The 24,279-nt window shown below is 53.0% G+C and overlaps 1 protein-coding gene and 1 long non-coding RNA gene across 3 annotated transcripts; both read right to left on the minus strand.

Annotated features, from left to right (window-relative positions):
• Positions 1–297: 297 nt before the first annotated feature.
• Positions 298–2,323, minus strand: LOC310644278. Its single transcript, XR_014493260.1, has 3 exons — positions 2,028–2,323; positions 1,542–1,782; positions 298–1,183 (listed from the first exon to the last, which is right to left on the minus strand). It is a non-coding gene; the product is annotated as an uncharacterized lncRNA (long non-coding RNA).
• A 1,668-nt stretch (positions 2,324–3,991) lies between these two features.
• Positions 3,992–24,143, minus strand: STRN4 (striatin 4). 2 transcript variants are annotated; one of them, XR_014493234.1, is made up of 19 exons: positions 23,889–24,143; positions 18,721–18,824; positions 17,999–18,075; positions 17,822–17,900; positions 16,859–17,059; positions 15,969–16,125; positions 15,060–15,210; positions 13,949–14,062; positions 13,583–13,698; positions 13,215–13,390; positions 12,196–12,243; positions 11,388–11,509; positions 10,484–10,648; positions 9,384–9,524; positions 9,131–9,229; positions 8,524–8,610; positions 7,351–7,539; positions 6,360–6,937; positions 3,992–5,466 (listed from the first exon to the last, which is right to left on the minus strand). XR_014493234.1 is itself a non-coding variant. In XM_083368927.1 (18 exons), the coding sequence occupies exons 1-17, from the start codon at positions 24,129–24,131 to the stop codon at positions 7,370–7,372; spliced, it is 2,250 nt and encodes a 749-aa protein (XP_083225053.1). In that variant the 5' UTR covers positions 24,132–24,143; the 3' UTR covers positions 3,992–6,937; positions 7,351–7,369. The 2 variants fall into 2 exon arrangements, 1 of the variants encoding a protein (XP_083225053.1); XM_083368927.1 differs by having other exon boundaries at positions 3,992–6,937.
• Between the last annotated feature and the right edge of the window lie 136 nt (positions 24,144–24,279).

Below are 24,279 nucleotides of genomic sequence, written 5' to 3' on the forward strand. Positions count from 1 at the left end.
AAAATAACCCTGGGGGTACTCCCCCTTGACTTCGGCGACCCCTCCCCAATTCTTGGCTTCTGAGTCTCCCCTCTGTTTAAAGGGAGGGGGACATTTGGTCCAGGCCAGACCCGGGAAGGGATCCGGTCCAGAATAGCCCTTGTCCACCTCATGCATGGGGGATGGGGGGGGGGGAAAGAGTCCCCTCCCCCACCTCATCTGGATGCACTGGACCCATCAGCCATAGCCCTGTTGGCAAAGGACTATAGGATTTGTAGTAATACGTGAAGGAAAATCGTACGACAGTGAGACAGGGTGTGTGTGTATAAATTTAATGAATTGGTTAATTGATCGATCAATTCCTGGCTCTTGTTTAGACACCGAGTGTTGAGACGCAAAAGGGAGGGGTGATAGGAAGTTGCTCTTCTTCCCGGAATGGAAGACTTGAGTCATTGGGACGGGAACAGGTGTGGGAATTCAGGTGTGGCCCTTTAGTAGCGAGGAGAGCCAGCTCCCCCTTTTCAAAAAAAACCCTTGGGAGACTTGGGAGACCACCCTACTTCAGAGGGTGGAACACAAAACATAGGATCCTCGGGCTGGAAGGCACCTCAGAGATCTTCCAGTCCAGCCCCTGCTCAAGATAAGGGATCTTATATCTTCCCTGTCAAATGGTTGTCTGGTCTATTGTTAAATTCTATGTTCTACATCAGTTCTGTATAAATGTCTTTCAAGTAGAAGTTTACTACATTTACAGAACCCAGAAAAAAAGGGTTCGAAGGGACCTTGGAGGTCTTCTAGTCCAACCCCCCTGCTCATGGCAGGAAATCCTTGTGCTTGCTCGTTGGGGAAAACAGGGTGGGAGGTGGGGGTGGGGGGGTTAGAGAATGAACAAAAGGTGGGATGAAAATGCAACCCAAGGATCAATGAAATTAATGTCATGTTTCGAACTCGTGACTTCAGAGCGATGGAGAGAGGCTTCTGAAAAACCGTTGCTATGTTCTCAGGCCTCCTCTGTCCTCGCAGCCTGGCAGATCTTCTAACCACGCAGAAGACTGCTTGCTTTTCACAAGCTGAGATCTAGTTCCTTCTAGCTTGCTTTACTGTAGTCCAGGAGTGTAGTGGGTCAAGCTCAGCGCCTTTAAGATGGCTGGACTGCCGGGAGAGTCCATGCATCTTAACCTTTCATTTGAATTGGTCGCATCGTCTGTTAAAAAAAAAGTTTGGTCCAAAAATCAAGTCAGTTTGGTCTAGTCCTTAGGGCACCAGGCAAGAAACCAGGAGACAGTGAGTTGTAGTTCCGTATTAGGCGTGAAAGCTGGCTGCTGGTTTACTTCAGGCCAATCACCAGGAGGCTGGGAGTTCTAGTCCGACCTTAGTAATGAAAACACGCTGGGTGCCAATTACCAGGAGGCTGGGAGTTCTAGTCCCGCCTTAGGCATGAAAGCTGGCTAAGTGACTTTGGGCCAATCACCAGGAGATGGTGAGTTCTAGTCCTGCCTTAGGCACAAAAGCCAGCTGAGTGAGTGACTTTGGGCCAGGCCCTCTCTCTCAACCCAACCTACCTCACAGGGTTGTTGTTGTGGGGAAAAGAGGAGGAGGAAGATATGTCAGATATGTTCGCTGCCTTATTTGTCAAAACAGTAAAAGCGAGATACGACCCAATCGGTTTGGACTGCCTTTCTCAGCAATGGCCCCTCTGTGTGTTTCTTAGCCGCAGACCTTGGCTCTGGGCCTCTTCCGATGCAGCCAGTCCTCTTGAAGGAGCCCGGAGGGCTGCAGCTGCCAGATATCCGAGAGCTGTTCCTGGAAGTTAAGGAGGGGCGGTTTGGCTCCGTCTTCCTGTCTGCCTTGGAAGAAACATCCTGCTGGAGAGGCTGCCCGGATTACGCCCCTCGGCAGGCAGCGCGGTTCCCACAGCCTGGAACGGGGCTTTCCCTGCATGCCAGCCCTGGCTGTAAAGCCTCTTGGCCTCTCCTCTTTTGTGAAACAAAGACCAAAAGCGATCGATAAATAAAAACTGCCTTGACTGCACGCGGCCCCCGACTTACCAAAAATTTCTGTTGCTGAGCAAGACACTCGTTAAGTGAGTCTTGCCCCGTTTTACGACACTCCTAGCCGCAGTTGCTAAGTGAATCACTGCGGTTGTTCAATTAGTCATCCGGTGGTTGAACGAACCCGGCTTCCCTCGTTGACTTTGCTCGTCAGAAAGTCGCAGATGGGGATCGCGTGTTCCCCGGGACCCTGCAGCATCCCCGTGGTCACATGATCAGACTTCACAGGCTTGGCAGCTGACTCGTATTTATGACGGTTGCAGCGTCCCGGAGGGATGCCCTCTTCCCACCCCGATGGTGTTACCCACTCGTGTCATGAGACGTCTGCAAAAAAAACACCCACCCACCTACCAAGCTCAGAGAGCACCAAGGACCCCACAGTCTGGCACGGAGGGGGCTCCTTAATTGGGTAAAACAACCCCCAGCTCAGAGCCCACGGAAGACCCCCCCCTGCTTCAGCCCTGGGCCACGGCGACTCCCCTCTTCTCCTGCTGCTGCTAAAACACAAGGCAGGCAGCCAAGGGAGGATTAAGCAGCCGAAGCAGCAGCTCCGCCTGCCCAAAGACACCCAGAGGCTCGGCCCTGGCAGCCGGAGCAGGTCCGACAGGGTTTCACCTTGAGCCGCCCTCCAGGTGCCACCCTGCGGGCACCGCTCGCTGGTTGGATGCCCCAGCCCGGGAAGCCTTCCTGAGCCAGGTGCAGCGCCTGGCAGGCCGTGCCACGCTTCATTTCCTAAAGCCAAAGCTGACCAGCGCTCCGGAGAGCCGGGTCCAGGGCGGGGGGGGGGGGAACAGGGGGGGCGGTTGCGCACCAAGCTGGCTTGGGGGATGCCCTCTCCTGCTTCTCAGGGCCTGAATTCCAGCAAAACTGGAGAACGGAATGGGAAATCCTTTCCCCGAGCATGGCAGGGCGTTTTCTTTCTTTTTTAAAAAAATAGGGTTGCTATTTCAACCACAAGAGGAAACAGGTCGCAGGGTGATAACAAACCATGGGCAATTCAGAGTTTGGTCCCTTTTTATCTAAGGCAGGGGGTCTGCAAACTTGGCCTCTTTTCAGACTGGGGAACTTCCACTCCCAAATTCCTCAGCCAGCCAAGCCAGAAGATAGAAAATTAGGATGGTGAATTCTAGTCCTGCCTCTAGGTGACTTTGGGCCAATCACCAGGAGACGGTGAGTTCTAGTCCTACCTTAGGCACGAAAGCCGGCTGGATGACTTTGGGCCAGTCTGTCACTCAGCCCCACCCACCTCACAGGGTTGTTGTTGGGAAAACAGGAGGAACGTGTGTTGGAATGCTGCCCCCTCCCCAAAATTGCCCCCTCCTTTTTAAAGGAAGAGAAGTGGATGGAAAAGCACCACCGGGGTTGTGGGGGAGGGGTGCCTGCCCCTCCCCCAGGAGGAAAAAGCAGCCTGGCTCCCACACATCTCCATAGCACCACCCGTTGTGGTCAGAGGCGGCCTCATTTCAGGAGCCTTTGTAAAACTACAGGTAGTCCTCAACTTAAGACCGTAATTGAGCCCAAAATCTGTTGTTAAATGAGACATTTGTCAAGTGAGTTTTCCCAACTTACAACCTTTCCTGTCACAGTTCTTAAGTGAATCACTGCAACTGTTTAGTTAAGTGAAACTGGTTTCCCCACTGCCTTTGCTTGTCAGGTCGCAAACGGGGATCACATGACACCCCCCCATGCAACCGTCGTAAGTACGAGTCAGTTGCCAAGTGTCTGAATTTTGATCACGTGACCATGGGGATGCTGCAAGGGTTGTTAAGTGTGAAAAACGGTCGTAAATCACTTTTTTCAGTGACCCGTTCAGTTGTAACTTTGAATGGCCACCGAGTTGTAATTCAAAGGACTCCCTGTATGGAAAAATCCAACCCTTAAAACAGCACTTGTGAACGGGTGCGCAACGGGCCCTGGACATTGCAGAAGACCAGAAAAAAACGACTTGCAAATTCCGGCTATTATTGCAAATCAATTACATGTTTTTTTTAATTACTTTTATTATTAATATTATTATTACCAAGGCAGTTTTTCCTTTTTTCTGTGCCATACAGTTCAGTTTTCGGATTAAAACAAGGCCCCAAATTATAAAGACAAGAAAGTTCAAATAAATATAGGAGAAAGCTAAATTGGCGTTTTTGTTTTTGTTTTAAAAAAAAGCAGGCGTGCTCGGTTCGTATCGACGAGCCCCACGAAGGAAGAAGGGTGAATGGGAGAAAAGGGGTGCGTGGGGAGGGAGTGGCCGGTAGGGAGTCTCAGGGGAGGGGGGTAGATTGGGGGCGTGTGTGACACGGCTGCTTCTTGCCTTTGAAATCAGCCTTCCCCTCCCTCTCGCACCCCGGGGCCTAGTTCAAATCGGACATTTTTCCTTTTTTAAAAAAAACCCGGTTGGTGCGTAGAAACTATCACACAGTGATAACGAGGTTGTGGTTATTTCAGGATCAGCCCTTCGGAGTGCTGGGGGTGGGGGGGGCATTTTTTCTTTTCAAACCTTATTTTTCTCAACAGTACAGAATATACAAAAACCAACCAGGAAGACCCAAATACCCAACCCGATAAAACGTCTAAAAAGTGAAACCCAAACTGGTGGTTCCCCCCCCTTTCTAAAACTTACTTCCAACTGCAAGGAGGGGGTGCTTGCAAACAGCTTGGGTGATATTTGTAGGGAGGGAAGGGGGGGGCTTATAAGGTCAAGATGGAGGTCAGAGTTGGGAAATCAAAGCCCATTGATGTGCATAGAAAAGGGACAGGGTTTTGATCTCCTGGTGGTGCTCGCTCCCTTGACTTTGGGGACCCCTCGCTGCAGATATGACCAAAACAGCTGTGCGTCTGCCCGCGCCTTGCGTAGACGTTTGCCAGCGCTTTGAAGAACCGTCTGGGTCTCTTTTCATAGGTTTCCCAGGCCAGGAAAAAGGGCAGAGGCTGCTAGCTGCCCACCCCAGCTTAGTGTGTTTGATTTGGGGCGATGGCGCAGCTCAGATGTGCTGCAGGAGATGGGGGGGCGCCCCTTCCCCGTTCTTGAATCTAGAAGCTGCCTTCGTTTCGTTTCAAATCTTGGATTAAACCTGGTTGCCAAACTGACGTATTTGGCGATTGGGTGACAAAATAAACCCATCTCCAACCTGGGGTCTTTCCCGACAGCCCCAGGTTAAGGAAAGTCATCTTAGGGTGCATGTATCAGCCCCCCAAATAATGCCCCCTCTCTAATAAAGTCTCCCATGGGGGAGGGGGGGGAAATACGTGCATCTTGCTTTAAACGGTCACCAGGCCTGCCAGTTTCCTTGCTTGGAGCAAAAAAACTCCCCCCCCCCGAGTTTGGTTCTGGACAGAGGACAGCAGAAGCAAGAATCTGAGAGGGAGGGGGGGCTTTATTGCTAGAAAGGACCCCTCCCAGGCAGGCTGAGCAACTGAAGGGGGCCCCTGGAAGTCAGTGGCTCTGAAAAAAGAGGTAATGGGAAAATTATTAGTGTTTCTCAAGCTTAGCAACTTTTAACACACGTGAACTTGGACTCCCAGAATTCCCGTCAGCGATGCTGGATGGGGAATGCTGGGAGTTGAAGTCCACGTGTGTTGAAGTGGCCCAAACTGAGAAGCGCCGTGGATCGCTTGCTTCCAGACGTCAAATCTGGTGGCTCCCCTACCTTCTGCAGGCACGCAAGCCCACCCACCCGCTTAGAAGCAGGAGCCCCTTCCTCTTCGCCCAGGACGAGGCCATCCGGCCACTTTTACTCCCCTCCCTCCCAATGTTCCTCCCCCAAACTTTTCACCCTCCTCGTCACCCCCTATTCATCACATGTGCGGACCCCCTTTCTCCTTCCCCCAAAGCCCCCCGCCAGCAAGGAGGGGAAGAAGCCGGAATGTTTCCACACTAGCAGGGGAGACCAGCATGGGCTGGTTGACTGGTCAGCCCTGCTCCCCTCCTCCTTCTGGCCACCTTTGCCCTCCCTGCCCCCTTCAGAACAGGGGTCTCCAAACGTGGCCCCTTTTTAAGACTTGTTGACTTCAACTCCCAGAATTCTTTGGTGGCTGGAGAATTCTGGGAGTTGAAGTCCACCAGTCTGAAAAGGGCCACGTTTGCAGACCTCTCCTTTAGAATAACAGCCAAAGCAGAGGAGACCCCCGCCCAGATCTTCTGCCTCTTTTGCAGGATACCTGCCTGAGAAATGGGGGTGCAGGGGGCTGGAAGAGGATGACACCCGTCTCCTCTTGTCAAGATGGCTGCTGCTAAGCGAGGCGTGCCCCAGGTGTGCCAATCAGAAGGGGCTGAAGAGGTGGAGGAGAGGCAGAACAAGGGCAACCCCCTGGCTCAGAAGGGGAAAACGTTGGCACCTGATTTCCTTCCGGCTCTTGAGCCCCGAAGCTCCCACCGTGGGGCCGGAGGACGAGTCAACGGCCTGACCTTGGAGATGTCGCATTTTGTCCACCTTCGGGGAAAGTCTGTGTGGCGTCAAAGCAGCCCAAAACCTTTGAAAAAAATGTCCTTGGCCAACTGAGCCGAGAAGGGGAGATTTCAATGCCCCTCCCTTTTCCAAGGAGGCAGAGGTTTTTTTGGGGGGGGGTGTGTCTCCAGGTGCCCGTCCTCAAGCTCCTGTGGCGGCTCAGTCAAGGATCCCTTGCCCCTCCGAGGGCCATGAGGGGGGGAGGGAGGAAATGTTTTTTTTCCACTCCCTGAGCTGGGAAATGAAAACCAGAGGGGGACTTGAAATGAGTGGAAAAAAAGAGGTTGCAGTGCTGGTGAAGGTGAGCTCTGAGTTCGAGGAAGGAGCCGTGGCTGGCCCCTCGTGCTGTCCAGCAGGCATTGGTCCCGAGCTCAGGGGAGGCGGGGAAGGGTCCCGGCAGGTGAGGGACGCGCCGTCGTAGCACCACTGCCGGGCCGGAGAAAGAAGGCAGCGGAAGAGCCAGGGATCCTGGGAAGAGGAGAAAGAGGCCTGTGAAGAAGCCCGCGGGGGTGTGTGGTGTGTGTCCCAACAGCATGAGGGAATACAGGTAGACCTTGACTTACAACAGTTCATTTAGTGACCATTCAAAATTATTACGGCACAAAAAAACGGGACTTATGACTGCTTTTCACACTTACAACCGGTGCAGCATCACGATGGTTATGGGATCAAAATTTGGGCGCTTGGCAACTGACTCGGATTTATGATGGTCGCAGCAAAGTCATAAGACAGGGCAACATTCACTTAATAACTGGCCCGCTTAGCAACAGAAATTTTGGGCTGGGTTGTGGTCGTTGAGGACTACCTGTAACTGAGTTGGAAGGGACCTTGGAGGTCCTCTAGTCTGATCCCCCCCACCCCATCCCCCGAGCAGGGCCTACCTGCAGGCCCGCCTCCCCTTCAGATGAAGACCTTGGCCAGGGCATCGGCGCCCGCACTGGCAATCAGGGCCTTGCTGGGGTGGAAGGCCACGTCGTGAATGGCTTCCTCGTGCTTCTTGCGGTGAGCCGTGATCTCCTGCGTGCAGGTCTTGTTATCCAGGTTCCACAGCCGCAGCGAACAGTCGTGGCCTGCGGGAGGAGAGTAGCTGGAAGCACCCACAACCACACCCAGAGATGTGCACCCACGCAACGCAAGACCCTCCTGGGCTGCCACGGTCTTCCTCCTCCTGTCCTGGCACAGCCCTTCAGGCAAAAGCCAAGAGCAGGGCTGGCCCTTTGAAGGCCAAACGGCTTCTTCTCAAGGGAGAACGTGCCCAGGGGTTGTCAGCACTTGAATCCAAGACTCGGGACTCGTTCAGCACGGGGGCGGGCAATTAATTTATCCAAGAGGCTATATGAGAAACTGGGATTGTTTCAGAGGACGGAACCAACAGGGATGTGAAGGTGCGTAGGCACACACACACACACACACATACGGGTATCCTTGACTTAGAGCTGTTTATGTAGTGACCGTTCCAAGTTACAACAGCGCTGAAAAAAGGGACTGAAGAAGCATTTTTCACGCTTACAACCGTTGCAGCGTCCCTCTGATCACTGGATCAAAATTTCACACGCTTGGCAACTGACTCCTATTTATGACAGTCATGGGATCCCCTTTTGCGACCTTCCGACAAGCTGAGTCAATGAGGGAAGCCAGATTCACTTAACAACCGCGTGACTGACTTAAAAACTGCACCGATTCACTTAACCGCTGTGGCAAGACAGGTCGAAAACAGGGACAAAACCCACTTAATGACTGTCTCGCCTAGCGACAGAAACTCTGGACTCCATTGTGGTTGTAAGTCTAGGACTGCCTGGATATCAGTGGGAAAAAGGAAGGAGCAGAATAAAACCGCCTGCGCCGAGTGCCCTTGTTGACCCCTGGTTTCCAACAACTTATGCCAGCTGGACAGCCCTCAAAAGCCCCAGTCGGCTCCGACAGAAGCCGAGGATCCTCAGAGCTTACACCTCCACCTCACCCCCCCCAGTTTGCTGTGCTGAACAGCGCTTGCGAGGTTGGCCGCAAGGCTCATTTCTCTGCCCGGGAGACCAAGGAAGAGAGCGGGTACCTACTTCCTGACATGAGGAAGACTCCGTTGGGATCCACGGCTAGGCAGGTGACCGCATCCAGGTGGGCCACCATAGAGTGCACGGCTTTTCCTGGGCAGAGAGGGAGGGGAATCGTGATCAGGGCTGGACCGGACCCCGCCGGCTTTCTTTTCCAGCCCTGAATGGGGGTCACTGCCCGTTCTTGTGAAGGAGCCGGATAAAGGAGAATATCTGTAGCTCAGGCTTGAAATTCAGCCCATTCCTTACTAGCACTGATGATGTGGCCCAGTTGGGTCATGAAACGTCTGCAAGGAAACCGCCCAGCTCAGAGAGAACCAAAGAGAGCCTGCAGTTGTGGCTGTTTTTTCTTCTCCTCCCCCTCCTCCCCCCCACTGACGATGTTACCTAGTTGAAGTTACCAAGTAGGCTTATGAAACATCTGCAAGCAAACAACCCAGCTCACGGAGCACCAGGGTCCCCACAGTCTTCCTCCCCTACTCCACAATCCCTGCCCCTCCTAGCCCTGATGATGTCTCCTAGTTGGATCATGAAACGTCTGCAAGGAAGCCGCCCAGCTCAGAGAGCCCCAAGCAGCTCTTGAAGGAATCGGAGGCCCTAAGTCCCCCCTTACCTGTCCGATTGTCTAGGAAACGGATCCCTCGGTCGTCGTGCGCTGTGATGGTGATGGACTGGGTGGGGTGGCTCACCACCTGGTTGATCTGACTGGCTCCTGGCCAAGGGCAAGAGAAGGGCGTCAGCTCTGCTTCCAGAGGGCTTTCAGAACTAGAGGACACTTCCTTCATTTGAAGACGCAACCCGCCTACCTGAAATTCACACACCACCGAAGGCCCTTCCCCCCTCTTCACCCACCTGCCCCAACTCACCAGTGGCAGGCCTGCTCTCGAACGCCAGGACGGGGCAGGCAGCCTCCACGTCGTAGAGCAGCGCCCGGCCCGTCTGGAAGGCCACCACCACCCGCGTGGCATCGGTGCTGGAGAAGGCGACGGAGGTGGGGCTCCCGTTTTCTGCAGAAGAGGACCAACAGGACCGGGGGGGGGGAGGTCAGCCCTTGAACGTAGTAATAAAAAAAAACCCTCCACTCTGTAGTATTCTGATTTTTAACCTATTGGTAGTCCTTGACTTACAACCATTTGTTTACTGACCATCTGACATTACAACAGATTTGTAACTTATATTCCAGGATGTAAACTCTCAAGACTCTTTTTTCTGCAATGTATTCTAAACGGTCTATGATTATTATCTCTCTCTCTCTCTGTGCGTGTGTGTGTGTGTGTGTGTGTGTTTCACACTTACGTCCGTTGCAGCCTCCCCATGGTCACATGATCAAAATTCAGAGGCTTGGCAACTGACTCATATTTATGACGGGTTGCAGCGTCCCAGGGTCGCGTGATCCCCTTTGGCAACCTTCAGGCAGGCAAAGTCAATGGGGAAGCCAGACTCACTTAACAACCTGTCACTAACTTAACAACTACAGCGATTCATTTAACAACTGTGGCAAGAAAGAACATAAACTGGGGCAAAAATTACTTAACAAATGTCTTGTTTAGCGACAGAAAATTTTGGGTTCAATTGTGATCGTTGAGGACCACTTCTATAGCATATGTATATGGATGCGCATGGATGTGTGTGTGCAGGCATCAGAATTTCATTTTTTAATGTGTCCCAGTGTGTCTTGTCTTGCCCTGTCTTATCTCATCTTACGGAACAGAAAAATAAACTTTACTGTCACTTTAAATGTACACTAATCAGCATACATTAAAATGAAGTTTCGTTGCATTCAGCTCTCAAAAAAATCCCACTGTGCACATACCCACCTACACACACATATACGACACAGAGAAACATCCCAGTCTGGCTCGAATGTATACTTGTGCATGGTGAAATATACACATCTCATCTTGAAGGATGGAGTTTGCGTCACCCCCTCGTAGTGCCTGCAGAACCCGCGCCCAGCCCAGCTCACCGCTCTCCGTGCTGTAGGTGCTAAGACAGGAGCCGCTGCACGGGTCCCATATCCTCACGGTGCCGTCCGCCGAGCAGGAGGCCAAGCGGTTCCTCGAGAGACTGAAGGCCAGACTCCAGACGGCATCCGTGTGGCCGCCCAGGACAGCGTGGAGCACACTCGGATCTAGGCCACAAAGAGAGAGACGGAGTCTGCCACTCTTCGCTGGTGCCGAAGCTTCACCGCAAGCGAGGGGGACCAAGGAGAGCGCCGGGCCCGTTGGTTGGGAACACGAATTCAGGAGGAGGGAAAGACGGTTCTACCTGCCAGCTGCTCAGATTTGTTCAGACCGAACTACCAGAACGGCCTGTCTGGTCTAGTGGTGAAGGTACCAGGCTAGAAACCAGGAAGCGGCGAGTTCTAGTACTGCCTGAGATCTGAAAGCCGGCTGGATGACTTTGGGCCAATGGCCAGAAGACAACACATTCACTCTTTCTCAGCCCAACCCAGCTCACAGGGTGGTTGTTGTTGTTGCTGTTGTTGTTGCGCGGTAAATAGGAGGAGGAAGGAATATTAGTTCGCTGCCTTATTTATAAAAATAACGACGGGATAAAAATAAAGTAAATAAATCTTAGTAATAAACAAACGGCATTGACAGGTTCTCACAGGTTAGACTAAGACAGCTGACCGGCCACTCAAGGACACGTAAAAAGGAACAACCAGCTTTGGAAAACGAGAAGCAGGAGGAGGGCGAGGGTGCGAGCACACAGCCGGGGCCCCAGCAGGCCTTTTAAACAAGGGCAAGGCTTGGGCAGGGAACGAAGAAGCCAAACGGTTCTCCGTCTCCGAACAATAAACCTGACTCTCCATCCGACGCTGCCTTTCGGGATTCAGCTTTGCAAGCCAGAAGGCGGGAGCTTCCTACCGTAACCGTCGTAAGGATCCATGCCCAAATCAGGGATCTTCCAACAGCGGATTCTCGCATCCGATCCACCGCTGTAGCAGGACTCGCTGTTGCAACCCATGGCCACAGAGAGCACCGGGCCCCTGGAAGGGCACCAAGGAGAGGCGTCAGGGAAGGAAGACTCGGAAGAGGCGAGAAGGAAGCGCATCTCCAAACGGCCTTTCGAAGCCCGATTCTGAGGAATCTCCAGGTTTCTTGGGAAGGTGGCTTTGTTGCCTTCTGAGGTTCTGTCACCCTTCCCCCCCCCCCCCGGTTAGTCAGGGCAAATCGGCAGAGTAGGGCGGCTGCCGGGGGTCAGAAATAGGCCGCAGATGGCCACATAGCCTTTTATCACTGCACAGGTAATCCTCGATGTACGGCCACAGTTGAGCCCAAAATTTCTGATGCTAAGCAAGGCAGCTGTTAAGTAAATTCTGCCCCATTTTACGACCTTTCTTGCCCCAGTTCTTAAGTCACTAACACAGTTATTCGGCGTATCTGGCTTCCCCATGGGCTTTGCTCGCCAGAAGGTCGCCAAAGGGGATCACGTGACCCCGGGACGCTGCGACCGTCATAAATACGAGTCAGCTGCCAAACGTCCAAACTTGGATCATGTGATGCCGCAAAGGTCGTAAGTGTGAAAAACAGCCCTAGGTCCCTTTTTCCAGTGCCACTGTAACTCTGAACGGTCACTAAATGAATTGTTGTAAGTCGGGGATACCTGTACTTCCCTGCATCCTAAAAAAGCCCCCCTTCCCCCCCCCACCCTGCAGCAAGCAAATCTGCGCACCTGTGTCCTCTGAAGGCGTAGACCGGCTCCACATCCAAAGCGGCGTTCCTGTCACCGGAAGAGAGGAGAGAGGACCAAACAATATCAGAGGAGTCATCTCGATTTGGTCTCTTTTCCCCTGGTCGTTCTGTCGGTTTCCAGGGGCTCCCAACCTGGCCTGCAGCAGCCGAACGTCAGCAGAGTGGCATCCAATGGGGCCAATGGGTGGAGGGCTCAGCTAGCCCGTCCTTCCCCAACTCGGTGCCCTCCAGACCTCCTGTGGCTCCTGTCCGGTCCAAAAGCCTCACGGGGCTAACCGGCCGGCACTCGGCCTATAACACCTCTGGACAGTAGAAATCCTTCAGCAGAAGTCACGGCACCCGCACAGAGGGCTCCGGGCCCCTGCTCCAGATGAAAAGGCAGGGGGAGACACACACCCCTCTGCCTCCACCCTATGGAACACCTTGACCCCACAGGTGATGCAGGCCCCCACCCGCCTGTCTTCGGAAGGGCACTAGAACCTGGCTCTGCCAACCGGCCTGGGGTGCAAAGAAGGCCCTGCGGCCCCTGGGGGCGCTTCCTCTGCCTTTGAACTCTGCCGTTTTTTAAACTCTGTTTTAATCTGGGTTCTAACTGTGATTTTACACAATTTTACTGATGTAAAACTGCCCAGAGACACAGAAGCGTGGTGGGTGGTACAGAAGTTAGATGAGAGAGAGAGAGAGAGAGAGAGAGAGAGAGAGAGAGAGAGAGAGAGAGAGAGAGAGAGAGAGAGAGAGAGAGAGAGAGAGCGCTACGGATGGATGTAGATAGATAAATATGGATGGAAGGATGGAGAGAGAGAGTGAGTGAAAGAGAGGGGATAGATAGTATTTTTATTTTTTTATTTTATTCATTAAATTTTTATGCTGCCCATCTTCCCAATAAGGGGACTCAGACAAGAGAGACTCAGAGACAGAAAGACAGGCAGGATAGATAACAGAGAGAGAGATCTACAGACAGAACAGAAGGACGGAGGGAAGGAAAGGGGAAAGGCTCACTTTTTGGCAGCCACAGTCTTCTGAAGGTTCCAGAGCTTCAGGGTGCCGTCCTCCGAGGCCGTGACCAAAGCTGACTCCCGGTGGTGGAAGACTAGGGCTCGAATGCCATCATAGTGACTCCTCAGGGTGAATTTGGGGTTCCACGTCTTCTTAAAAGCGTCTTTGCTGTCCGAGAGCTGGGAAAGGAGGAGAGAAAAGACTCAACACCCGGGGCTTCCCACGCGCAACCTCCCCCCCCCAGCCCTGCAGACCCCTCTCTTCTGGCACACCCGACCGACCGCGCAGAGTGGCCGAAGTGCAAGAGGACAAGGCAGGCGAAGGGACGACGGAGCAGCGAGAGCAACGGTTGCCCCTCCAAGGCTACTCACATCACAGCTCAGCTCGTTGTCGTTGGTGACGGTCAGGTCGGCGAGGTCGCCCAAGCTGACCTCCCCGCCTCCGATGGTGTCCATGATAAAGACGTCTGACGAGAAGCCCAGCGACCCTGATTCGGGGGAGAGGGAAGGAAAGCGTTCGGATGGGGCAGGGTGGAGGAAGAGATGCCTTGGGCAGAACGACGGAAAAGGGTGCCAAGTGTGGGGTCTTCCAGCTTGGCCACTTCAAGACTTGCGGACTTCCAGAATTCCTCAGCCAGCCCTGGCTGAGGAATTCTGGGAGTTGAAGTCCACAAGTCTTAAAGTGGCCATGTTGGAAGACCCCTGCCGTAAAGCGTGGGGGTCTAGCCAAGCCGTCACCTTCGTGGGATCTGGGCTGGGAAGTCATGGCTGACGGGATGGAAGGCTTCGGAGAGAGTCCATCGACGTCCCGGAGATCAGCCAGCATCCCTTGCAGCTTCACCCGGCGGGGGCCTGGAAGGCAGACAGGGAAGGGAAACTGAGTCAGCCTCCACGGCTGCCAGTCAGGCCCTCTTTCGAAATGCAGGGAGCACGAAGGCGTCCCCAGAGACAAGGCAGGGCAGGCCTCGCCTCGTGACAGTTCTGTTGCTAAGCCAAACAAACGATGGCTGAGCTTTGCTTCCTTTCTTTCCTGTTAAGTCAGTAACAGGGCCGTTAAGGGAATCTGCCTTCCCCGTTGACTCTGCTTGTCGGGCAATTGCAAAAGGGGATCAGGTGATCCCAGGACCTTCTGACCGTCATAAATATGAGTCTATTGCCAAGCATCCGGATTTTGATCACGTGGCTGGATGCTGCAACGGTTCTAAGTGTGAAAAACGGTCATAGCTCACTTTTTCCAGGGCTTTTGTAACTTCAATAACAAGAAAGTTGGAAGGGACCTTGGAGGTCATCTAGTCCAACCCCCGGCTCAGGCAGGAAACCCTACACCATTTCAGACAAATGGCTGTCCAGTCTTTTCTTAAAAACCTCCAGTGATGGAGCATTCACAGCTTCTGGAGGCAGGTTGTTCCACTGGCTAATTTTCCTAACTGTCAGAAAATTTCTCCTTAGTTCTAGGTTGCTTCTCTCCTTGGTTAGTGTCCATCCGTTGTTTCTTGTCCTGCCTTTGAATGACTCTGACTTTGAACGCTCATTACATGAGCTTTTGCAAGTCAAGGACTGCCTGCAGTCTGAATTGATATAGGGTCTCCTGCTTGAGCAGGGGGTTGGACTAGAAGACCTCCAAGGTCCCTTCCGACTCTGTTATGCTGTTAATTTGGGCCTGGTGTCTCAGGCAGCCTCTCCTGTTCCCGAGCAAGGAGCCATCTTCTGGCTCCCAGCAGCTTCAGTGACGACGCAAAACCCCCCCAGCCCCCCATTTAACTGCCTTCCCACCTTTCTACTTCCCGACGCCCTCCCTTCGCGGAAAAAGAAGCGAGGAGTCCATTTGCCGGCTCCCCAGAGAACTCACCCAGTTCGTTGCCATCTCCAGCACACCGGCTGTCACCAGACCCTTCCCCGTTTTCCCCGGAGCCCAAGAAGTGAAACTCGCTCAGGGCGTCCTCCGAGTCTTCGTCGTCATCTTCGTCCTCCACTTCGGGCATCAGGGGCTTGCTGGCGAGCTGCGAAGAAAAGCACGGCCAGCAGATCTGGGTTAGAGCTGCTTTCCTAATCCACATCGAAGGGATTCCACCACAGAACGGAATCACAGAGAAGCAGTTTTGGGTCTGGCGCATAGTGAAAAGGCTGTAAAATAGACCTCGTGCCCCAAATAAAACGGAAGAGGGAAATATCCCCAATAAGGCCTCCTAATTCTCAGGATCGCCCTGTTGTGAAGCTGCAGTGCTTCTTCAGTGAACGAGGGCTACCTCAATGGCAAGAGGCTGACATTTTGCTTTTTCAGCTTGAAAAATAAAATAAATTAAAACATCACACAAACAGAAAAAGACGTGACTAATTGTGCCCACGCTGTGATTGATATCCCATGTTTTAAAGCAGGAGGGCCCAATCTTGGCAATTTTAAGACTGGTGGACTTCCACTGCCAGTGGGGAATTCTGGGAGTTGAAGTGCACAAGTCATAAAGTTGCCCAGGTTGGACACCCCTGTTTTAAAGGAAAAACTCCAATTAATAAACCGAAGTAGGAAGGGCAAAATTTTCACGCCCTTGAAATGCTACCAAAACGGCTGCTGTGGGTCGCACATTTCACACTCCAGGGGAAGTTTTGCTTTAGAAATTTGATTGCAAGAAGAGCCAAAATCCAGTTTCCATCCTTAAAATGACACGGTTCTAGTCCTCACCGAAGACTGCGCACCACTCAGCAGCCTAGCCTCCTGGTGCCTGTTTAACCCCAGCAACCTGACAAGGAGCGAAGGGGATACCTTTACGCGCTGCTTCTTGTGCTGGCGCTGCGTTTCCAGGGACAGGCCTTCCAAATCCTCCTCTTCGTCGCTGTCATCGTCCTCGCAACCCCTCAAAAAGGGGATCTTCTCCATGACGGTGTTACTGATCCGGTCCGTCGCCTCCTTCCCAGCGTTTCTGTCAGAAGGAAGGGAATATCTGTAGCTTGGTTTGAATGTGGGGTCCTCAGTGCTCTCTGAGACTGGGGGCTTTCTAGCAGACATTTCAGGACCCAACTAGGTGACCTCATCAGTGCTAGAAGGGTGTGTGTGTGTGTGTGGTGGTGGTGGAGGAGGAAGACTGTGGGATCATTGGTGCTCTGCGCTTGTTGGTTTTCTTGCAGACATTTCCTGACACAACTAGGTCACATCATCAGTACTAGAAGAAAGTGGGTTGTGTGGGAAGGAGGAGGAGAACTATGGCGTCCCGGTGCTCTCTGAGCTTGGTGGCTTTCTTGCAGATGTTTCATGACCCTACTAGGTAACATCATCAGTTCCAAAGGGAGAGTTGTGGAGGAGGAGGAGGAGGACTGTGGGGTCCTTAGAGCTTTCTGAGCTTGGTGGTTTTCTTGCAGATGCTTCATTACCAAGCTAGGTAAAACCATCAGTGCTAGAAAGGAATAGTGTGGAGGAGGAGGAGGAGGAAGAGGACTGTGGGATTGTTAGTGCTTGCTCAGCTTGGTGGTTTTCCAGCAAACATTTCATTACCAAACTAGGTACAATCGTCACGGCTACCGCGAGCTCCTTATTGTCAACATCAAACAGGATTTCTTGTTCCAGGAAATCTAACAGAAGCAGCAGTGATGGGCAGCCACAAAGCAAGGGTCCCAGGGAGGTCATTCTAACCCAGACAGATGCCCCAAGCCGCTCACCTTTTGATCTGCTCCTCGATCTGCTTGACCAGGAGCGATTCGCCTCCGTTCAGGCCGGTGGCCCCCATGGCTGGTCCGGTTCCGGGGCTGCTGGCTTCGGCGGCCCCGTTCAGCTCCATGGAGCAGCGACCCAGTAAGGAGCGAACCCGCTTGGAGCGCATGTCCAGGATGGTGTCCGTGTAGCCCACTTCTTCCAAATACCTGGAGAGACCCCCGGGGTCCAAGGGAAAGGCGGCCCTTAGTCAAACGGGCAGGTTGGCAACCGGTGGCCTCCAGGTCACCGAGGCAGTCCTCATTTTGCAGCCATTCAAAGTTATGACGGGCCTCTCTGGAGGCACTTACGACCTGGTTTCGAACTTCCGACGGCTGCATGCCCCCCAATCAAGCCACCGCACCCTGGGTGCTCAGCAACCGGCCTGCACTTACGTCCATTTGCAGCATCTCAGGGTTACCTGACTGTGTTTGGCCAAAGTTTTGCTGAAAACCTGCATTTACTTCCTCTTTTGGGTGAAGTGACCTGTAGCAAACCACTGGTTCGCTTAATGACTGCCATGAAAAAGAGGCCATAAAAATCAGATTGGACACGTGGCCGGCCCGTTTTACGACCATCCCGACTTTTATTTATTTAGAAAGTTTATATTTAGTTATTTACATGACTTACGACCATGACAGGGCAGGCTCCATTCCAGTCGTGAGTGGAGGATTACCTGCACTGGGCAAAACCTTGGAAAGAGCCCTGTTTTGGCTCAGAGGGGCGTCGCTCAAGCTCAGAAGACACCCAGAAAAGGACTGGGGTCCTTCCAGAAAGGGTGGAACCCGTATCAAATGCACACTTCATCAGGATGAAAAAGAATCTGGCACGCTCCTTGTTGACGCTGACCAAAAAACAGCTGCCAAAGAGGCTGGCAGCCCCAAAAACCCCCAGTGGGGACCCCCCCGCCCCTTGAAGCCCCCTGTACTCACTGGCGGAGGAGCTGGCGTCCTTCTTTCCAGATGAACGGGCTGTTTTCCAGGGAAAGGAGCTCGGCCGGCCCGTTGGACACTAAACGTGGAAGAGAGCCCCATCAGCGAGTCCCTTGGCTCCGGGGCCCGCCCACCCAACAGCGGCCCTGGGACCGGAACACCCCCCGGCCCCATTACCTGGTTCAGAGGTGGGCTCCGATTTCTTTTCTCCCTGGTTCAGCTCAGTGCCAAATTTCAACTTGTGGTATTTTGACCTGGGAGTTAAGGAGGAAGACGTAGGCAAGGATGTGGGATGTCAGCCGTAATTTCTTGCTGTGGCCCTCAAAGGAGGGAAGGCCTTTGAACTGAAGGGCAGACGTCACAGCGAGGCAGTTTGACAAGGAAGGCGCTGGGCTAGAAACCAGGCGACTGGGAGTTCTAGTCCTGCCTTGGGCACGAAACCCAGTGGGTGATTCTGGGCCAATCACCAGGAGACGGTGAGTTCTAATCCCGACTTAGGCTTGAAAACTGAATAGGTGACCTTGAGCCAGTCCCCCTCTCTCAGTCCAACCCACCTCACAGGGCTGTTGTCGTGGGGGAAAATAGGTGGAGGAAGTTGCGCTGGATATGTTCACTGCCTTGAGTTACTTACAAAATAATAAAAGCAGGGTTTTAATAAGTACATCCGTATACAAGTACATACAGACTGTGAGGACACTCAGAAAAAGAGAGAACCCCGCAGAGTATCTTTCCCCTTCCAAAATTCGGCCGTTGACTTCCAGCTTAATAAATTAAGGCAGGGGTCCCTTGTGGACTGCAACTTACAGAATTCCCCTGGACTAAGGGGTATCTCCCATCCCGCTTCCGAGTCTCCACTTGGGACACACTGGAGAGGACGCGACGCCTGCAAGGCGGCTCACCTTTCTTGCTTCAGCGCATACTCCAGCATCTTGATTCTCCGCACGAGGTCGGCCTTCACGTTCTCCTGACCCTTCCTTTCCCCCTGCAGGAAAGCCACTTGGGCCTAAGAGAGGCAGGAAACCCCAAGTTAAGGGCAGGCTATTCTGACCAGCTGCGCAAACATCCCACCCCACGCAAAAAGAAGGCGTTAAGGAGCATAAACCCTGTCTCGGTACGTCCAGTTCTGATCACAGAAAGACAAAAAAATATGCCGAGACCCTAGAAATTGTGCAGAGATGATCAATAAAGAGGACAAAGGGTCCGGAGGCTAAAGCGTACGCTGAATGGTTGAGGGAGCGAGGTATGTCTAGCGCAGGGGTGGGCAACCTCGGCTCTTTTATGACTCGTGGACTTCAACTCCCAGAATTCCTGAGCCACTTCTGGGAGTTGAAGTCGACGAGTCGTAAAAGAGCCAAGGTTGCCTGCCCCTGCGCTAGCTGCGTTGAAGAGAAAGAATCAGGGGACACGATAACTGTCTCCAGTACGTGAGGGGCTGTCACAGAGAAAGCGCGATGGTCTTATTCTCCAAAGGAGGAGAGGACAAGACGTAATGGGTGAAAGCTGGTTAGAGAGAGATGTCCACCTATGGAGAAATTTTCAGACACTGAGTATACGTAATTAATGGAGCAGCTTGCCTCCAGGAGTGGTGGGTGCTCCAGTGCTGGAAGTTTTCAAAAAAAGACTGGAGAACCATTTGACTGAGGTGGAATAAGGTTTCCCGCCTTGACCAGGAGGTTGGACTAGATGACCTCTGAGGTTCTTTCCAGCCCTAGCATTCTATGTTCAGTGCAGTGCGAGAGAAACACTTCTGATCTTGGCATCAGCCTGCTTTTCCTGCTTAGGCCTTCCTTCTTACTAACTTAACCGTCCAGCCGTTACACGACTCGGATCATTCATACGGCTTGAAACCAAAAGGGACCCGTCACCTGAACAGGGAGGGAAATCTACGCACTGGGTCTTGAGGGTTTGGGGGATGCTGGGAAATAAGACCAATAGGCCAAGAACAACCTCAGTGGCATTTAGTTAGAAAAGCTTAAATTGCAGTTGGTAAGTGGCAGTAAAAAGGCAAACCTTCCTCTCTTGAGTAATCATGAAGAACGCTTCCACTGTTGCTTTGCATACTTTGAATTTTTATAATTTTTTTTTTCATTTTTTTTACTGTGACATTTTATCTCTTTAAAATGAAGGCTGAGTGCAAAATTTACATTGCTAAGTGACACATTTGTTAAGTGAATTTTGCCCCATTTTATGACCTTCCTTGCCAGTTAAGTGAATCACTGCAGTTGTTAAGCTAGTAACACAGTTAAGTGAATGTTTTCCCCCATCGACCACAAGAGGATCACATCTCTCTCTCTCTTTTTCACACACACACACACACACACACACACACACACACACACACACACACACACACACCCCAGGGCACTGCAACTGTCATTAATATGAATCAGTTGCCAAGTGTCTGAATTTTGATCACCTGGCCTTGGGGTTGCTGCAATGGTCATTGTGCAAAAGTCACTTTTTTCAGTGCCGTTGTAACTTCGGTCAGTAAGTGAACTGTTGTAAGTCGAGGACAACCTGTACTGTTGCTCTACTGATTGTTGTACATCAGCCAGAGTTGCTTCTTGGGGGGCCGGCAGTCGTATAAATGGGATTAATGAGTAATGGGTGTCCTTGAGCCTGTTTCCCTTCTAAAGTCTGAGAGGGAATTCCGGGCTTGGCGCTGGCTGCCTCCAGCCTTTCCTTTTTGGGGAAGGTTGTTCAGAGGCCGTGGAAGAAGCCGACCGTTTGGATACCTCCTGCTGGGTTTCAGGCTGAGGAACCGCACCGATCCCATTTGGGGAGGATTTGTGGCAGGACCAGGACTCGGGTCACACGGTCCACCCGTGTCTTCCCTGAACCTCCGTTTTCTACTCCCCATCATGGTCAAGCTGTGGGGGTTGGAAGGCCAGCACTGGGGAGGGTCTCCTTGTTGGAGGGAAGAGGTCCTTCACGGAAAAACCAAGGAAGTCCGGTTGCCTCTTGGAAAAAAAAGCCCCTTTGGGACAACCACCAGCCGGGTGGCTGAGACTCTCCAGAGATTTCAGTGTACTAAGGACACCCAAGTAGAGCTTTCTACTCTGGGCTGACCGAGGGAGGTCAGAAAGTTTTGTGCCTGGAGCCTGGGGTGGACTGGATGGGGAGGAGCAGGTTTTGGCTGGACCCTAACAAGACCAAGACCGCCCAAATCTGGGGGTCTCTCATCATCGTTTCTGGATGGGGTGGCCCTTCTTCAGACGCAAAGGGACACACAACCTGAGGGGTCCTTTGCGAGCTGTAGATTTACAATTAAGAAACAAAATCATTGCACAAAGGGAAGGGAACTTGCATTCCCGCCCCCCACAACCAGGCATCTCAGGGCCAACCCACACTGAACACAACCAGCGCTAACTCATCGAGGCAAACAGGCTCAGTGAGTTAATGATTACAGGCCGCACTAAGGAGGCAGTTAAAAGTTTCACCAGGCTTCCCAAAACAAACTCTGGGACGGGACCCAGAGCATCAGAAAGGAAGACAGGCAGCGTTATTTTCTAGAATTAGGGTGGCTTAAAGAGATGGTTTTGGCTTCGTTTCACTGGGGCTTTAATCGTGGTCAACCACGCGTGGACGCACCCCTCCCTCCAGGTCTGACAGAGAGAGGGTGTGCAAGGCTTTCTTTAATCGTTTCAAAAGGACTTGTAAAACTTGCTGGACGAGGAATGGCGCCAGGAAAAGCACGCCGGGAGATCCCAGCTTCATAAACCCCGACGGTTGAGTTCACGCCACCAAGACATACAGGTAGTCCTCGACTTACGGCCGCAACTGAGCCCAGGATTTCTGTTCCTAAGCAAGATGGTTGTTAAGTGAGTTCTGCTCCATTTTATATCCTTTCTTGCCACAGTTGCTGAGTGCATCACTGCAGTTGTTTAAGTTAGTCCCACGACTGTTAAGCAAATCCGGCTTCCCCCATTGACTTTCCTGGTCAGAAAGACACAAAAGGGGATCGTGTGACCCCAGGACACTGCGACCGTCATAAATACACATAAGTTGCCAAGTGTCTGAATTTTAATCACGTGACCACAGGGATATTGCGACGGTTGTAAATGTGAAAAACGGTCCCAAGTCACTTTTTCCAGTGCCATTGTTAACTTCAAACGGTCACTAAACGAATGGTTGTAAGTCAAGGACTACCTGTAGTCAAAACCCTTTGAAAGGACCTCAAATGATGGCCAGCAACTTGCACTTCCAACAGAACAGAGTTGGATGGGACCTTGGAGGTCTTCTAGTCTAACCCTCTGCTCAAGCGGGAGACCCTGGATAAATGGCTGTCCAAGCTTTTCTTGAAAACCTCCAGTAATGGAGTACCGACAACTTCTGGTGGCAAGCTGTTCCACCGTTTGTTCTGTTAGGAAGTTTCTCCTTAGTTCCAGGTTGCTTCTCTCCTTGATGAGTTTCCATCCGTGGCTTCTCGTCTGAGGACCCCCGAGGCCAATTGTGCAGAACCCTTTCTCCAGACAGATCCTTCCTTGCTGAAAAGTGCGCCTGTGCCAAAGTTGTCTCCAGTCTTCAGTCAATCACACCCACTCCCATATCTGTACACGCTCCGAGATACAGAAGCACCGCACACGCTTTCTATATTCTCCACCGTCACTATGGCAGCCGGGGGAGGGTTGCTTCCCAACCGGTTTGGGGTGACAAGGATGAGCTTTTCTCCCCAACTCTTGCAGACGCTCCTTTCTTTTAATACTTCCCTGATCTGCCACTGAGTAGGTGGCTGCAACATTTCCCTACTTACCCCACTCCATCACCAGCTTTTGGGGGGGAGGGGGGGCGCTAAAGATGGGGCATTTCATTGTCATTCCAATACCAGATTCCAAGACACAAACGATAATTTCTTTTTTACAGACCCGATACACCAAATAATCTGAGACTGTGTGAAAGCAAGACTTGCCACCCCGCGCATGGTCTACATGCAGCTTCAAATAAAGTTATCCTTCACAGATGTTAGCAAGCTTTCCTCCTTCCTCTATTTATGGCCTAAATATCAGACAACCAGGGATTGATTTGTGACCAAGTTCTGGAGACTACGCCAGCATGTCTTGATGTGTGTCTTTAGCCACAGCACGGAAGCTGTTTGCAAACCACCTTCTTGTGGGATGCTGTTCTGACTCCCTAATCCGTTCTCGCCTTTCCTGTATGCCAACATTCATAGGATCCCAGGGCTGAAGGGACCTCGGAGGTCTTCTAGTCCAACCCCGTGACCCAAGACAGGAGTCCTTCCTGGACAAATGGTGGTCCATTTTTTGTGGCAACAGCAACAGCACTTAGGCTTAAGCAACAGCGCTTTAGACAGAGCACTCTCTGGGCAATTTACAATGTCAGGATTATTTGCCTATTGCCCCCAACAATCTGGGCCCTCATTTTACTACCTTGGAAGGATGGAAGAAAACCATTCCCCCTCCCCCATCTTGCCTAGATCTTTTGAGATCAAGGAAGCTGAACAAGATAATAGACCTGGATGGCATCTATTGGTTTGAGATAGATGATTACTCCAGTCCTAAGAAACTTTATTTCAATCGAACCCTTAATTCTAAATTAAGGGGTGGCTTAAGTGCCTCCCTTCTGCCCACCTCCTCCCACTGCACCCCAAATTCACAGACACCCGCCAGTCAAGGAGGGTAAGGGTCCATGCCCCCCAAATTTCCACCCCAGCTTTCTACAGGGCAGGAGCGACCAGAAAGGAAGGGGGGAGGGGGAATTCAGAAATGGCCACCCCGGCACAGCTGCAAAGCCAAATTGGGGGGGGGGGTTCAGACGTGCTGGGCTCGAGGGTCCCTGAAACGCCTGGAGGGTTGCAGACCCCCCCTTTGAAACGGGGGGGCGCTCCACGGAGGTCTACAACTAAAACTCCCAGCAGCCCCCCCGAGGCGACCCATCCAGAGGGGCGCCCGTGGGAGCCCCCCGCCCAGGCTAAGGATGCAGGGGGGGTGCTTGGCGGGCCGGCAAGCCTCATCCTGGAACGGGGCGCCCCCCGCCCCTCCCCCGCCGGCCCCCAGCAAGGAAGATGGCGGCGGGGAGGGTCGCCCTCGCCCCCCCTCGCCCCCCCCACCTGCAGCTCGGCCCGCTCGGCCTCCCAGCGGCTCTTCTCGGCCTCGAAGCGCGCCCACTCGTGCTGGATGAAGTGCAGGATGCCGGGCAGGCTCAGCTCGGCCCCGCCGGGCGGCGGCTGGTCTCCCCCCGCGGCCAGGGCCTGAGGCGGCGGCGGGGCCCGGGCCGGCGGGGCCCGCTCGGCCTCCATGGGCGACGACAGCAGCGGCGGGGGCGGCGGCGGCGGGGGCGGCTGCTGCCACATGGCGGGCCCGGCCGGCCGGCGCGGGAGGAGGGCGAGGAGCGGGCGGAGGAGCGCGGGCGCGCGGCCGAGGGCTGGCAGGAGGGCCGGGCGCGCGCCGGCGGGGCGCACTTCCGGCCCGAACCGAGCCGCGCCGGAAGTCGGCCTGAGG

Source organism: Vipera ursinii, assembly GCF_947247035.1.
Source record: "Vipera ursinii genome assembly, chromosome: 9".
In the NCBI taxonomy this organism is placed as follows: Eukaryota; Metazoa; Chordata; class Lepidosauria; order Squamata; family Viperidae; genus Vipera; species Vipera ursinii.

What these genes read in the sequence shown, in the direction of transcription:
- STRN4 (XM_083368927.1), bottom strand. Translation starts at nt 24,131, where the DNA reads ATGTGGCAGCAGCCGCCCCCGCCGCCGCCGCCCCCGCCGCTGCTGTCG. An exon ending in GGACGCCAGCTCCTCCGCCA is followed by an intron (nt 17,060 to 17,821) that starts GTGAGTACAGGG and finishes GGGTCTCTCCAG; the next exon opens with GTATTTGGAAGAAGTGGGCT. An exon ending in AGTCTTCCTCATGTCAGGAA is followed by an intron (nt 7,540 to 8,523) that starts GTAGGTACCCGC and finishes CTCCTCCCGCAG; the next exon opens with GCCACGACTGTTCGCTGCGG.